The 15,212-nt window shown below is 37.2% G+C and overlaps 1 protein-coding gene across 1 annotated transcript in view; it reads right to left on the bottom strand.

Annotated features, from left to right (window-relative positions):
• CATSPERE (catsper channel auxiliary subunit epsilon) overlaps window positions 1-15,212 on the bottom strand; it is a 160,672-nt gene that overhangs the window by 119,582 nt on the left and 25,878 nt on the right. Inside the window, exons 3-5 of the mRNA XM_025286013.3 lie at window positions 14,652-14,725; window positions 14,305-14,374; window positions 11,367-11,437 (exon numbers count right to left, since the gene is read on the bottom strand). Of these exons, the coding sequence (XP_025141798.2) occupies window positions 11,367-11,437; window positions 14,305-14,374; window positions 14,652-14,725 (215 nt within the window). The remainder of the gene's footprint in view (window positions 1-11,366; window positions 11,438-14,304; window positions 14,375-14,651; window positions 14,726-15,212) is intronic.

Genomic DNA, 15,212 nt, shown 5'->3' with positions numbered 1-15,212 from the left:
AGAGCCAGCACATGCCCCTGCACATGACACCCCATACCACTAGATATAGACAGGTGGTCACAGCACGCTCCAGCATGCACAGCCACAGGTGGAGGTCTTTTCTTAGTGAGGTCAGTCTATGATGCCTGGAAGTGGTGACTGCTTCTTCAAATGTGCAGACACCTACACGGGCTACAAGGACAGTGAAGAATCAGGGAAATATGACACCACTTAGGAGACACATTAAACTCAAGCAATGAATCCTAAGGAAATGATTACATGAATAGCCTGACAAAGAATTCAAAATGTGGTTCTAAAGATGCTCAGAGAGCTATGAGAGAACAACAACAACAAAAAACAATTTAATGAAATTAGAAAAACAGTATAAGAACAAAATGAGAAGTTCAAAAAAGGGACTTGTTCAAAAACATAAGGAAGATTTTGGAAGTGAAGAATTTATAAGAGAGCTTCACAGAAATTAGACAAGAGAAATAAATTAAAGTTATTCAAATTGGAATGGAAGAGGTAAAACTATTTGCAGATGACATGATATTCTATGTAAAGAACCCTGAAGTCTCCACACAAAAACTATTAGAACTAATAAAGGAATTCAATAAGCTAGCAGAATAAAAAGATTAATATACAGAAATCCATTGCATTTTTTAGACTAACAATGAAATATCAGAAAGAGAAAATTAAAAAAAAAAATCCTGTTGAAAATCTCATCCAAAAAAAAAGGAATAAACTTAACCAAGGTGGTGAAAGATCTGTATGCTGGAAAACTATAAAACCTTGATAAAGTAAATTGAAGATAATTTAAAGGAATGGAATGATCCCATCTTCTTGGAGGGGAAGAGTTAATTGTTAACTTAATTGTTAATTTTTAATTTAATTGTTAATTTTTAGATTGTTAAAATGGCTATACTATCCAGAGCAATCTACAGATTTAGTGCAATCCCTATCAAAATACCCATGACATTGTTTTTTTTTCACAGAACTAGAACAAATAATCCTAGAACTTACATGGCACCACAAGAGATTTTGTGTTAATATATATTAACACAAAACCGAACAAAAGGAGAAAAGCATTAAAAGTGATAAACACAGTCACTACAAAGTTTCAATTCTTCAAAAAAATCTTAATAATTCAAAGTTATGTCACCTAAAAGATACCCTCAAAGTATAAAGCAAAAAATTAGGCACCTACATGCAAAAGTGACATGTCTACCACCATAGTGGGAAATTTTAGCCAATATCAACTCATGAGTCAAATAGGTACAAAAGATTTAAATAGTACACTTAACACAACTGGCCTACTGGACATAAATAGCATATGCTATCCAACAATAGGAAAATATATTTTCTTTAGGTACTTGTGAGACATTCATAAACTCTGACTACATGCTAGGCCAAAGATTTGATTCTAACACTTTTGTGATAATAATAAAATTAGGTTAGAATTTAGTAACAAAATAATAATGTAAAAGACTCATGTCTGTAAATTAAAAATGCATTCCTATACAACACATTTGCCAAACAAATTATAGTGGCTCTTAGACTATTATTTCCGAGCAGTAATGAAATATTACAACTATGAGATATTCCAATATAGAGGTATTTAGAAGAAATTTTACTTCCTTAAACATACACTTGAAAAAAAGGAAGTCTTAGATCTATATAATAGACTAAATAACTAATTTAGTAAGTTTCAGAAAAACAAACTCAAAAAAGAAATAATATAAAAAACAAATTGAGATAAAGTAGATGACAGTAGAAAAACTCAATAAAGCCAAAGTATAGTTCTTTGAAAAGACTAATAAAATAAAAATATCTCTAGGAAGAAAAATAAGAAAACAAAAGGAAGGCACAAATAAAAATATTAGAAATGATTAAAGAGTGGCATACCTACAACTACTGCAGAGATTAAACAAAAATGTAAGAGGATATTATGGGAAATTTTATGACATAAAAATTGATACTAACATTGCTAACTGAAGACATGGAAGAATTTCTAGAAAAATACTGCAGAAATGAATTTTACAAGAATTAGAACTCCAAAGTAGCATTCTAACCATTAAAGAAATTGAGTTAATAGTTATAAAATCTTCCCCTGCACACTCAAAAAATCCAGATCCAGGTAGATTTCTATGCAAGTTACCATCAAATATTCAAGGAACATATATTTCCAATCTTAAATAAAATCTCTCAGAGAATAGAAGTAAAGTTAAAGTTGTCCAGTAGTGTCCAACTCTTTGTGGCCCCATAGACTATACAGTCCATGGAATTCTCCAGGCCAGAATACTGGAGTGGGCAGCCTCTCCGGGGGTCTTCCCAACCCAGGGATCAAACCCAGGTCTCCCGCATTGCAGGCAGATTCTTTACCAGTTGAGCCACAAGCAAAGAGAATAGAAAAGAAAGACTAATCCTAACTTACATGATGAGTCTAGCATAGTCTTGGTATCAAATGTATTAAAGGATATACAAGGGGAGTAAAACCACAGGCCGCTCCCAGTCATGTATATTCACACACATAAAAACCTAAACAAGATTAGCAAATGGAATCTATAAATGTATATGAAAGATAATTCATCAAGACCAAGTTGGCTCATTCTAGAAATACAAGTTTATCAATATGGAAATATTAATAACTATTATCTATCAGATTTACATGGTAAAAAGAGAAAAACTATACAAACATTTATGTGGAAGCAGAAAAACACTTTGAATATTTAACAAGTCATAAAAAGAATTCACAGCCAGCTTGGAATGTAAAGGACCTTCCTTAATCAGGTAAAGTTTAACTCATAACCCTGTAACAAATATTATGCAAAATAGTGAAATGATGAGAGTCTTCCTTTTGAGATGGTGAATAAAATAAGAAGCCCTGCTATCACCCTTCTAAAAAGGATTGTATTTGATATTCTAGACATGCAGTAAGAATAAAAGGAATAGAAGGCATACTTATAAGAAAGAAAAACAAAATCATCATTATTTGTGGGTAATCTGATTTTATTAAATTCCAAGAGAATACATAAATAATCATAATTTAGCAATATTGCTGAATGCAAAAATCAACAGTCAAAAGTAAAGTGTATTCTATACAACAGGAAGAGCTGGTTAGAATTTATAATTTTAAAAATTTGATTATTTATAAGAGAAACAAAAATATAAAGTACCTAAGAATTCAGTTCAGTTCAGTTCAGTTGCTTAGTCATGTCCGACTCTTTGTGACCCCATGGACTGCAGCACACCAGGCTCCCTGTTCATCACCAACTCCCAGAGTTTACTCAAACTCATGTCCATTGTGTCAGTGATGCCATCCAACCATCTCATACTCTGTTGTCCCCTCCTCCTGCCTTCAATCTTTCTCAGCATCAGGGGCTTTTCAAATGAATGAGTTCTTCGCATCAGGTAGCCAAAGTATCAGAGTTTCAGCTTCAGCATCAGTCCTTTCAATGAATATTCAGGACTGATTTCCTTTAGGATGGACTGGTTGGATCTCCTTGCTGTCCAAGAGACTCCAACTGTGGAGTTCTTCAACACCACAGTTCATCGGTGCTCAGCTTTCTTTATAGTCCAACTCTCACATCCATACATGACTACTGGGAAAACCATAGCTTTGACTAGACAGACCTTTGTTGGCAAAGTAATGTCTCTGCTTTTAATATGCTGTATAGGTTGGTCATAACTTTTCTTTCAAGGAGCAAGCGTCTTTTAATTTCATGGCTGTAGTCACCATCTGCAGTGATTTTGGAGGCCCCCAAATGAAATCTCTCAATCTTTTCACTATTTCCCCATCTATTTACCATGAAGTGATGGGACCAGATGCCATGATCTTAGTTTTCTGAATGTTGAGTTTTAAGCCAACTTTTTTCATTTTCCTCTTTCACTTTCATCAAGAGGCTCTTTAGTTCTTCTTCGCTTTCTGCCATTAACGGTGGTGTCATCTGCATATCTGAAGTTATTGCTATTTCTCCCAGCAAACTTGATTCTAGCTTGTGCTTCATACAGTCCAGCATTTCTCATGATGTACTCTGCATATAAGTTAAACAAGCAGGGTGACAGTATATAGCCTTGACGTACTCTTTTTCCTATTTGGAACCAGTCTGTTGTTCCATGTCCAGTTCTAACTGTTGCTTCTTGACCTGCACACAGATTTCTCAAGAGGCAGGTCAGGTGGTCTGGTATGTCCATCTCTTAAATAATTTTCAACAGTTTTCTGTGATCCACACAGTCAAAGGCTTTGGTATAGTCAATAAAGCAGATGTTTTTCTGGAACTCTCTTGCTTTTTTGATGATCCAATGGATGTTGGCAATTTGATTTCTGGTTCCTCTGCCTTTTCTAAAGCCAGTTTGAACATTCATGGTTCCCGTACTGCTGAAGCCTGGCTTGAGAATTTTGAGCATTACTTTGCTAGCATGCGAGATGAGTGCAATTTGGTGGTAGTTTATTTATTCATTTATTTTTTGGGTGGTAGTTTAAACATTCTTTGGCATTGCCTTTCTTTGGGATTGGAATGAAAACTGACCTTTTCCAATCCTGTGGCCACTGCTAAGTTTTCCCAATTTGCTGGCATATTGAGTGCAGCACGTTCAGAGCATCATCTTTTAGGATTTGAAGTAGTTCAACTGGAATTCCATCACCTCCACTAGTTTTGTTCACAGTGATGCTTCCTAAGGTCCACTTGACTTTGCATTCCAGGATGTCTGGCTCTAGGTGAGTGATCACACCATCGTGATTATCTGGGTCCTGAAGATCTTTTTTATATAGTTCTTCTGTGCATTCTTGACACCTGTTCGTAATATCTTCTGCTTCTGTTAGGTCCATACCATTTATGTTCTTTATTGTGCCCATCTTTGCATGAAATGTTCATTGGTATCTCTCATTTTCTTGAAGAGATCTCCAGTCTTTCCCATTCTATTGTTTTCCTCTTTCCTTGCATTGATCACTGAGGAAGTGATCTCTCCTTGGTATTCTTTGGAACTCTGCATTCAAATAGGCATATTTTTCCTTTTCTCCTTTGCCTTTCGCTTCTCTTCTTTTCTCAGCTATTTGTAAGGCCTCCTCAGACAACCATTTTGCCTTTTCGCATTTCTTTTTCTTGGGGATGGTTCTGATTCTAATGAAAATGTCCTAATACTTTTATTATTAAAAATTACAAAATCTTACTGGCAGACATGTAAAAAAAATCCTAAGCAAATGGAGGGTTATATATTAGTCCGGGGTAGAAAGGCTTCTCAAATTGATTAAAATATATAGACATATTATAAAAAACCCAACTAAGGTTTTTTGTAGAATTGACAAACCAATTCCAAAAATTTATAGGAAAGAGAAACAGGCCCAAGATAAAGCTAAGAAGTTCCTAAAAGAGGACAAGAATTGGGGTCAGTGTGAGGCAGGTATTTGTGCTATCACTTCTCAAGATTTAAAAATAAACTTATAATAATACAGATAATATAATTTGTTCAAGTATACACAAATAGATCAGCTAAACAGAATAGCTAATCCAGGATGAAACCCATGCATACACGCAAACTTGATCTATGGTAGAACTGGTTTTGTGGAAATATCATTCAATGAAGTGAAGTGAAGTTAAAGTCCGACTCTTTGGGATCCCATGGACTATACAGTCCATGGAGTTCTCCAGGCAGAATACTGGAGTGGGTAGCCTTTCCCTTCTCCAGGGAATCTTCCCAACCCAGGGATTGAACCCAGGTCTCCTGGATTGCAGGCGGCTTCTTTACCAGCTGAGTCAGAAGGGAAGCCTCAGATCATTCAATAAATGGATCTAAAAAATTAATTATTCATACAAAAAAATAAAGTTGTATTTCTATCTTGAAGCATATACAAAACCTAATTACAAGTGGATTAAGAATTTAATTGTATAAAGCAAAACTATACAGAATTTAGTGAAACCTTACAGATTATTATGAAACCAAGAAATAAAATGGGTTAAAGTGCTAATTTAATACAGAAGAAAAATTCCTCATGAATAAATGAAAACATGCTCCATAGTAATCAAGGAAATGCAGATAAAAGAACTATGATGTGATTTCACACCTACTAGATTGAAAAGAATTTAAAAGTCAGATATTAAGTGTTGTAAGATATAACACAATGGGAACTTTCATCCACTGCCAGTATAGATGTAAATTTGGACAATCTTTTAAAAATCATTTTAAGGTGTCCCAGGTGGCACAGTGGTAAAGTACCTGCCTGCCAATGCAGGAGACCCAAGAGATGTGGGTTCGATCCCTGAGTCAGGAAGATTCCCTAGAGTGGGAAATAGCAACCCACTCCGGTATTCTTGCCTGAAAAATCCCATGGACAGAGGAGCCTAGTGGGCTACAGTCTATGGAGTCGCAAAGATTCAGACACAACTGAGCAACTGAACACACACACACAGGCATGACCTAGTAAAGTGGAACAAATGTATATCCCACATTTAGGTAATTTTATTTTTAGGTCTATTCCCTAGAAAAACGTTATTTATGTACATTAGATTGGTACTTTCCAAATTATTATTTCTAAATAATGTACATACAAATGACTGCAGGATCTTGTCAAAATGCAGATTATGATCCATAAGGTTTGAAACGAAGCTGAGATTCTTTATTTCTAACAAGTTCCCACATGACACTAGTGCTGCTGGTCCTTGGACCACATTTTGAGGAACAAGGCACTATCTTGCAAATAAATGCATCAGCAGGAGAATAAGCAAAAATAGTTATACAATGAAGTACCATTAGGCACGAACAATGTAAGAACTAAAGATTATTGTTTAAAGATGGATGAGTGTCAAAATTGTAATGTTTAGAGAAAGAAGCAAGTCACGGATGAATGCTTATAATATGATTCAATTTAAATAACATTCAAAAACAAAACTAAACAATTTATTACCATTATATATTGTTGGTAAACTATAAAAAGCAAAGAATCTATTATACAGTTTTCAGGATAGCAGTTAACTCGTGCAGGATAGGATGTGATCAGTAGGGGCATAAGAAAGAAAGTGAAAGTCACTGAGTCGTGTCTGACTTTTTGCAACCCAATGGACTGTATGTAGCCCATCAGGCTCCTCTGTCCATGGAATTTTCTAGGCAAGAATACTGGAGTGGGTTGCCATTCCCTTCTCCAGGGGATCTTCCAGACCCAGGGATTGAACCTGGGTCTCTTGCATTGCAGGCTGACTCTTTACTGTCTGAGCCATTGGGGAAGCCTAAGCAGATTCTAACATGCTGGTAATGTTCTATTTGTTCACTTGTGTGATGGATATATGGGTATTAGTCACTGATGGTTCCCATGATCTCCTCTTAGGGGAAAGAGAAAGTAGCCTTTTGGTTACAGAGGCAGGATCTATTCTCCAATGAAGTGTTACCATGGATTTTTATTCCTGAATTTTCCCTTTTCTGTTTCTAAGTTGGTTCAAAACCGACAGAGGGAAAGCTGGTGATTGGCATGTCTGAAATTCCCAAGGACAGAAGCCTGCCAGTTTCATTAGTAGCAGAGACTTAATTCTGTTTCTTGGTAAGACTCCGGGAGAGTGGCCATAAATCAGAGAAGAATGGGTAAATGTGTCCTGTTGGTGGGGCTTGCTGAAATCTAGTGATCAGATCTTTCAATTCAAAGATTATACATAAACTTCAGGGCCATCTGACTTTAAGGGACCATGTGAACCAGAATAATCAAACTACCAGCCAAAACCATGTTTTACCAAAGACATAAATATTCTGATAGGTTAGGTTTGGGTCATATGCCAATACTCAATATTCTCTGTGGCCAATAAAATATGGGGTTGTAAAGGTGCTGTGCTGTGCTTAGTTACTCAGTTGCATCTGAATCTTTGAGACCCCATGGACTGTAGTCCACCAGGCTCCTCTGTCCATGGGGATTCTCCAGGCAAGAATATTGGAGTGGGTTGCCATACCCTCCTCCAGGGGATCTTCCCAACCCAGGGATCGAACTCAGGTCTCCCACATTGCAGGTGGATTCCTTACTGACTAAGCCACCAGGGAAGCCTAAGAATATGGAGTGGGACCCTATCCCTTCTCCAGGGGATCTTCTTGACCCAGGAATCAAACTAGGGTCTCCTGCATTGGAGGTGGATTCTTCACCAGCCGAGCTACAGGAAAGCCTGGTTGTAAAGGTTCAGTTCAGTTCAGTTCAGTCACTCAGTTGTGTCCGACTCTTTTGCAACCCCATGAATCGCAGCATGCCAGGCCTCCGTGTCCATCACCAACTCCCGGAGTTCACTCAGACTCACATCCATCGAGTCAGTGATGCCATCCAGCCATCTCATCCTCTGTCGTCCCCTTCTCCTCCTGCCCCTAATCCCTCCCAGCATCAGAGTCTTTTCCAATGAGTCAACTCTTCACATGAGGTGGCCAAAGTACTGGAGTTTCAGCTTCAGCATCATTCCCTCCAAAGAAATCCCAGGGCTGATCTCCTTCAGGATGGACTGGTTGGATCTCCTTGCAGTCCAAGGGACTCTCAAGAGTCTTCTCCAACACCACAGTTCAAGAGCATCAATTCTTCGGCGCTCAGCCTTCTTCACAGTCCAACTCTCACATCCATACATGACCACAGGAAAAACCATAACCTTGAATAGACGGACTTTTGTTGGCAAAGTAATGTCCTGCTTTCGAATATGGTATCTAGGTTGGTCATGTAGTACCACGTAAATCAAATGAAATTAATAATTTCACCACAAAATGCTGCTGCTGCTGCTAAGTCGCTTCAGTCATGTCCAACTCTGTGCGACCCCATAGACGGCAGCCCACCAGGCTCCCCCGTCCGTGGGATTCTCCAGGCAAGAACACTGGAGTGGGTTGCCATTTCCTTCTCCAATGAATGAAAGTGAAAAGTGAAAGTGAAGTCACTCAGTCGTGTCCGACCCTCAGCGACCCCATGGACTGCAGCCCACCAGGCTCTTCCGCCCTTGGGATTTTCCAGGTAAGAGTACTAGAGTGGGATGCCATTGCCTTCTCCATCACCACAAAATAGAGGAGGGATATTTCCCTCAAAAAAAGTAATATTAAGTAGATAAAAAGAATTAAGTACATTATAGTCATCTGGAAAGCAGGGACCATATAAGACAGTTCCTTATACCCTATCCAGTGCTTAGGATATGCTTTGACTATGATACTAAAAAAAAAAACCAACTCTGATTCATTGATACATTTTAGTTATTGATACAGTTATTGATTTTATAATGCAATTAATTATTTTTTCTTGTACCAGTTTTTCCTTCTTAGTTATATCATTCATCATCATGTTAAAAAGGGTTTGAAGAGCTATCTAAGAAACTAAGAGACTCCTTTTGGAATATAATATGTATAGTGGAAACAAAAGAGGCCTGTAATCTGAAAAACCAGAGCCAATTTCCAATGCTATCTTTTAGTAGCTACATATATTTTTCCAAATTATTTAACCTACCCAAGCTTACATTTTCCCCTTTATAATAAAAATAGTAATGCTGACATTTAACTGGTTATTATGAAAATTGACAAAGCTGATTTACATGAAGTATGACCACGTAGAAGCAGTATATGTTCAGATAGTGGCTGCCGTTGTTATTTTTTGGAGAAGTAAGTGGCAACCTACTCCAGTATTCCTGCCTAGAAAATTCCATAAACAGAGGAGCCTGGTGGGCTACAGTCCATGGGGTCTCAGAGTCAGACACGACAGCTTATACATACATACATTGTTATTTTTACTGTTTGTTCTTCAATATTAGTTGGGTAGTACATTTGAGGATAATGTAAAGTGAAAGTGAAGTTGCTCAGTTGTGTCTGACTCTTTGTGACCCCATGGACTGTAGCCCACCAGGCTCCTCTGTCTATGGGATTTTCCAGGCAAGAGTACTAGAGTGGGGTGCCATTTCCTTCTCCAACGTATCTTCTCGACCCAGGGATTGAACCCGGGTCTCCTGCATACCAGGCAGACACTTTACCATCTGAGCCACCACGGAAGTCCAGAGGATAACTTAATCGGTGAATAAAATTTTATATGGAAACTATAATGTAGATAATTCATTTGTGGTTAATTAAAGCTAAGGCTTTGACTGTGTGGATCACAACAAACTGTGGAAAATTCTTAAAGAGATGGACATATCAGATCACCTGACCTGCCTCCTGAGAAATCTGTATATAGGTCAAGAAACAACAGTTAGAATCGGACATGGAACAACAGACTGGTTCCAAATCGAAAAAGGAGTATGTCAAGGCTGTATATTATCACCCTGCTTATTTAACTTATATGCAGAGTACATCGTGAGAAATGCTGGACTGGATGAAGGCTGGAATCAAGATTGCTGAGAGAAATATCAATAACCTCAGATATGCAGATGACACCACTCTTATGGCAGAAAATGAAGAATGACTAAAGAGCCTCTTGATGAAAGTGAAAGAGGAGAGTAAAAAAGTTGGCTTAAAACTACATTCAAAAAACTAAGATCATGGCATCCAGTCCCATCACTTCATGGCAAATAGATGGGGAAACAGTGGAAACGGTGACAGATTTCATTTTGGGGGGCTCCAAAATCACCGCAGATGGTGACTGCCTCCATGAAATTAAAAGACGCTTGCTCCTTGGAAGAAAAGCTATGACCAACCTAGAGAGCATATTATAAAGCAGAGACATTACTTTACTGACAAAGATTTGTCTAGTCAAAGCTATGGTTTTTCCAGTAATCATGTATGGATGTGAGAGTGAAGTCGCTCAGTCATGTCTGACTCTTTGTGATCCCATGCACTGTAGCCTACCAGGCTCCTCCATCCATGGGATTTTCCAGGCAAGGGTACTGGAGTGGGTTGCTATTTCCTTCTCCAGGGAATCTTCCCAACCCAGGGACTGAATTCCCAACCCAGGGAATTCCTGCATTGTAGGCAAATGATTTACCATCTGAGTCACCAAGCTTCCTATGGATGTGAGAGTTGGACTATAAAGAAAGCTGAGTGCTGAAGAATTTATGTTTTTGAACTGTGGTGTTGGAGAAGACTCTTGAGAGCCCCTTGGACAGCAAGGAGATCCAACCAGTCCTTCCTAAAGGTAATCAGTCCTGAATATTAATTGGAAGGACTGAGGCTGAAGCCGAAACTCCAATACTTTAGCCACCTGATGCAAAGAACTGATTCATTTGAAAAGACTCTGATGATGGAAAGATTGAAGGCAGGAGGAGAAGGGGATGACAGAGGATGAGCTGGTTGGATGGCATCACCGACTCAATGCACATGACTTTCAGCAAGCTCTGGGAGTTGGTGATGGACAGGGAAACCTGATGTGCTGCAGCCCATGGGGTCACAAAGAGTTGGACATGACTGAGTGACTGAACTGAAAGCTAAATACTCTTAAAATGCGTTAATTACCTTTCTTTTGCATTACTTACATAGCCTTATAATACCATAGAAAGCAAATATGAGAATTGTCCACAGATAAATAGCGTTCTTCCTCTAAATCCTAAAATAAAAAAAAAGAAACTATGATAAATTTAGATGACTGATTGTTTCTATTATATTTGTCTTTGTGAAATTATATGTCGTGTGTGTGTGTATATATATATACACACACATATATATATTTGCCCCAGTACCTGCTAATATTTGGTCTTTGACCCTTGTTCCTGACACTTGCTGCTAACACTTTTGTAATTCTTAGTAATAGGAATGTCTCACACAGAGCTCCTAAATTCCTTTTGTTCTAATGAGGTAAACTCTTGGTGGGCTCCTGGCTGGGAACTGATCACTAGAAAGACCAGTGCATGATTAACAGCTTGGAACTTTCAGTTCAGCCTCCCATTCTACGGAGAGGGGAGAAGGGGTGGAAATGAGCTAATAATCAATCATGCCTACTTGATGAAATCTCCACACAAATCCCTAAAATGTGAGAGTCAGAGAGCTTCTAGGTTGTTGCCAGTAGGTAATGTACTCAACTCCACAGTGACAGACGTTCCTGCACTCAGAACCCTTCTGGACCTTGCCCTGTATACTTCTTGACCTGGATGTTCATCTGGATTTTTTTTACAATATCCTTCATTTTAACTGGTAAATGTGTTTCCCTGAATTCTGCAAGCTGTTTAGAAAATTATCAAAACTAAGGAAAAGGTTATGGGAACCTGAATTTACCACCCATCATCATCAGTCAGTCAGAAGTGTAGGTGACAACCAGGGACTTGCAATTAGCACTTGAAGTGAGGGCAGTCTTGTGGAACTGAGTCCTTAACTAGTAGGATGTGACGTTAACTCTAGGTAGATGGTGCCAGAACTTTAAATGGTAAGACACCCAGCTGGTATAGGAGAATTGGTCCATGTTGAACCCCTCCCCGCTATGATCTGGTCACAGAATTGTTCTCTGTGAATATACAAAGGAAAAGTGAGTTTTCCTAGGCAGTCTTCCTCAATGAAATACAATTTGATTAATTTTCTGTTTAATGGTTCTCAACCAGAGATGAATTTGCTTGCAAGAAGATGTCTGACAATGCCTGGAGATATTTTAGGTTGTTATAACTGAGGACTGTTGAGTATATTAAGTCAGTGTGTATGTGTGTTAGTCATTCAGTCCTGTCCAACTCTTTGGAACTGTAGCCTGTCAGGCTGCTCTGTCCATGGAATTCTCCAGGCAAGACTACTGGAGTGGGTTGCCATTCCCTTCTCCAGGAGATCTTCTCCACCCAGGGATCGAACCTGGTCTCCTGCATTGCAGGCAGATTCTTTTCCATCTGAGACACCAGGAAAGCCCCATTAAGTCACATGTACCTCCTTAAAGAGTATAAGGTCTGATAACACTATATATAAGTAACAAAGATATTCCTATATATATATATATATATTTGTGTGTGCATACTTTTTACATGTATTACACATTTATGTAGACTTCCAAAACATAACAAAAGGGAAAGAAATCCTTTACTTCTTTAGGAATCATGTCATGAAACAAACTGGCAAGCACTCAACTCAAAAAGCCAAATTCAAGTAAAAATTACTATATTCATCTGGCCTCTCCCACATCACCCTGTCTACATGTTCCCTGAAAATAAAGATTATTAAGTAAAAAGAAAGCAACAGAACTCAGGGAAATTATTAACTTATGAAAAAAAAAAGGCAAAAAGAAGGCACAAGTCCCAGAGTAAAGGCAGGATTTGTCACACGAAGTCTCTACACAGTCTTTGGACCATCTAAAGTCATTGGACTTTAGATACGCTTGTGTGGGAACTTCAACTATTAGTACTTTGTTACTAATTAGTACAGTGTCAATGCTCAAAATTCATTATTATTGTAAACTAGAGAGGATTCAACAACACTCATTTATTTGCACTCACACAGCTTTCTTGAGTTGAAGAAAATGTAGTGGAATACAAATAAACCTGCTAGAAATGGCTCTTAGTTCTGAGTATTGTCGTAGGAGTATATGATATTAGTCCCACTTAGCTGGGAGTACTATTATCATTATGATGGTTAACTGGGGCTTTAATATATTTACTAATAAAAAAAGCTAATGTAAAAATCACATACGATAGTCCCCTCTTATCTATGGGATATGTATTCCAAGACCCCCAGAGGATGACTTAAATTGTAGATAGTACCAATCCAACCCTATATACACTGCTTTTTCTGTACATACCTAATATAAAGTTTGATTTGTAAAGTAAGCCCAACAAAATATTGATGATAATTAATAATAAAATAACTACTTCAATATGATCTTTCTTCTTTCTTCATTAAGTCAAAAACTTTCACCTTTTCACTTAAAGGAAGTACTTTATGGCTTCTCTTTGGCATATCTGAATTGCCAGCATCACTGTTCTTGTACTTTGGGGTCATTATTAAGTAAAATTAGGGTTACTTAAACATAAGGAGTACAATATTGCAATTAATAGGTGTGATAACTGGGAAAGCTATTAAGTAACTAATGGGTAGGACATGCTGGACAAAGAAATGACCCGTACCTCAGGGAGATGGAGTGGGACCGCAAGATAATTCATCATGCCACTCAGAATAACTGCATTTTAAAGCTTGTGAATTGTCTATTTCTGGAATTTCTCATATAAATATTTCAGACTATAGTTGACCATGGCTAACTGAGAGCACAGAAGGTATAATCACAGATAAGCAGGGGACCACTGTATCATTTCATAACTTAACAATTTGCTATGAGATATTTCTAAAAATTAATGATAACTGATAATACTTTTTAAATACCTCATTTATAGTTACAACTTTACCATTAAAATGGGTTAAATTAAGTAAAAATCGTCAAAAAAAGGGCAAAATAAAATGTAACAGGGATGATATTCAAGATTTACTAATTTATCATTTAAATCAACTTACTGGGCCTGAAACAATTGGTTTTATAGCATGCATACCAGGAGAAGAACATCGTAGTTCTGTCTTGGGTAATCTAGCATTTAAAAAAAAAAATGGGAAAGGAGAAATAAGTATAGATGCATATGAGATTCCCCTACAACTTTTTAAGCCTAAAAACGTCCATTGTATGCCAATAAGAAAAACTAAAAAATAGCAACGTTTTACTTCTATTTTCAAAGTGATTTTTGTCTTTCTTTTCAAATCTATTTAATGAAAAGAAATTTACATTAAATCACAGCCTTAAATCTAAATGTCCATACTATATGAATGTTTTTTTACACATACATTGATTTTCACAGCAAAAAACTTACCTTTTATTTTTTATAGAACAAGTTGCTGGAGCACTCCACTCAGAAAATAATGTTCCTTCATACTCTAACTTAATCTGAAAAAGAAGGTAAAATAGCTCAAACAAAAAATCTGCTCCAAAATTTTGTATCTCAATTTTTAGATGTAGAGTTCAATTTTCTGAGTCTCTTATTGCTTAAAGAAAGAATAACTAAAATTCAATTCCTTTTAAATTGTACAAGTATTATGACAAGGGAAAAGTAACTTCTTTATGTCACTTCAATAGTCTCCCCTAAACTGTAATATTTTTATTTTATTTTACTTCAAAAATAATCTATTAAGTGTCTAGAAGGTGTTTAGTATCATAATTTTCTTCAGTTGCAGTTTCTTTATTTCCTTACTTCTGCTTTTTTTCCTGCTTCTACATTCTTTCATTTATAAGTTCTTTCTTCCTGGAAGTATATCACACACTTCCTAACATCATCAGTCTTAGTCTCAACACCAGTCCTCCTCTTCAGCCAGATCTAGAGCCCAATTTCACCTTCTAATACTGTTACAGAAAAATTATGTACATTTGTATACAT

The sequence above is a fragment of the Bubalus bubalis genome, chromosome 5 (genome assembly GCF_019923935.1).
Source record: "Bubalus bubalis isolate 160015118507 breed Murrah chromosome 5, NDDB_SH_1, whole genome shotgun sequence".
NCBI lineage: Eukaryota > Metazoa > Chordata > Mammalia > Artiodactyla > Bovidae > Bubalus > Bubalus bubalis.
Note: the sequence above shows the minus strand (reverse complement) of the source record. Positions and strands in the feature narration are given on the sequence as shown.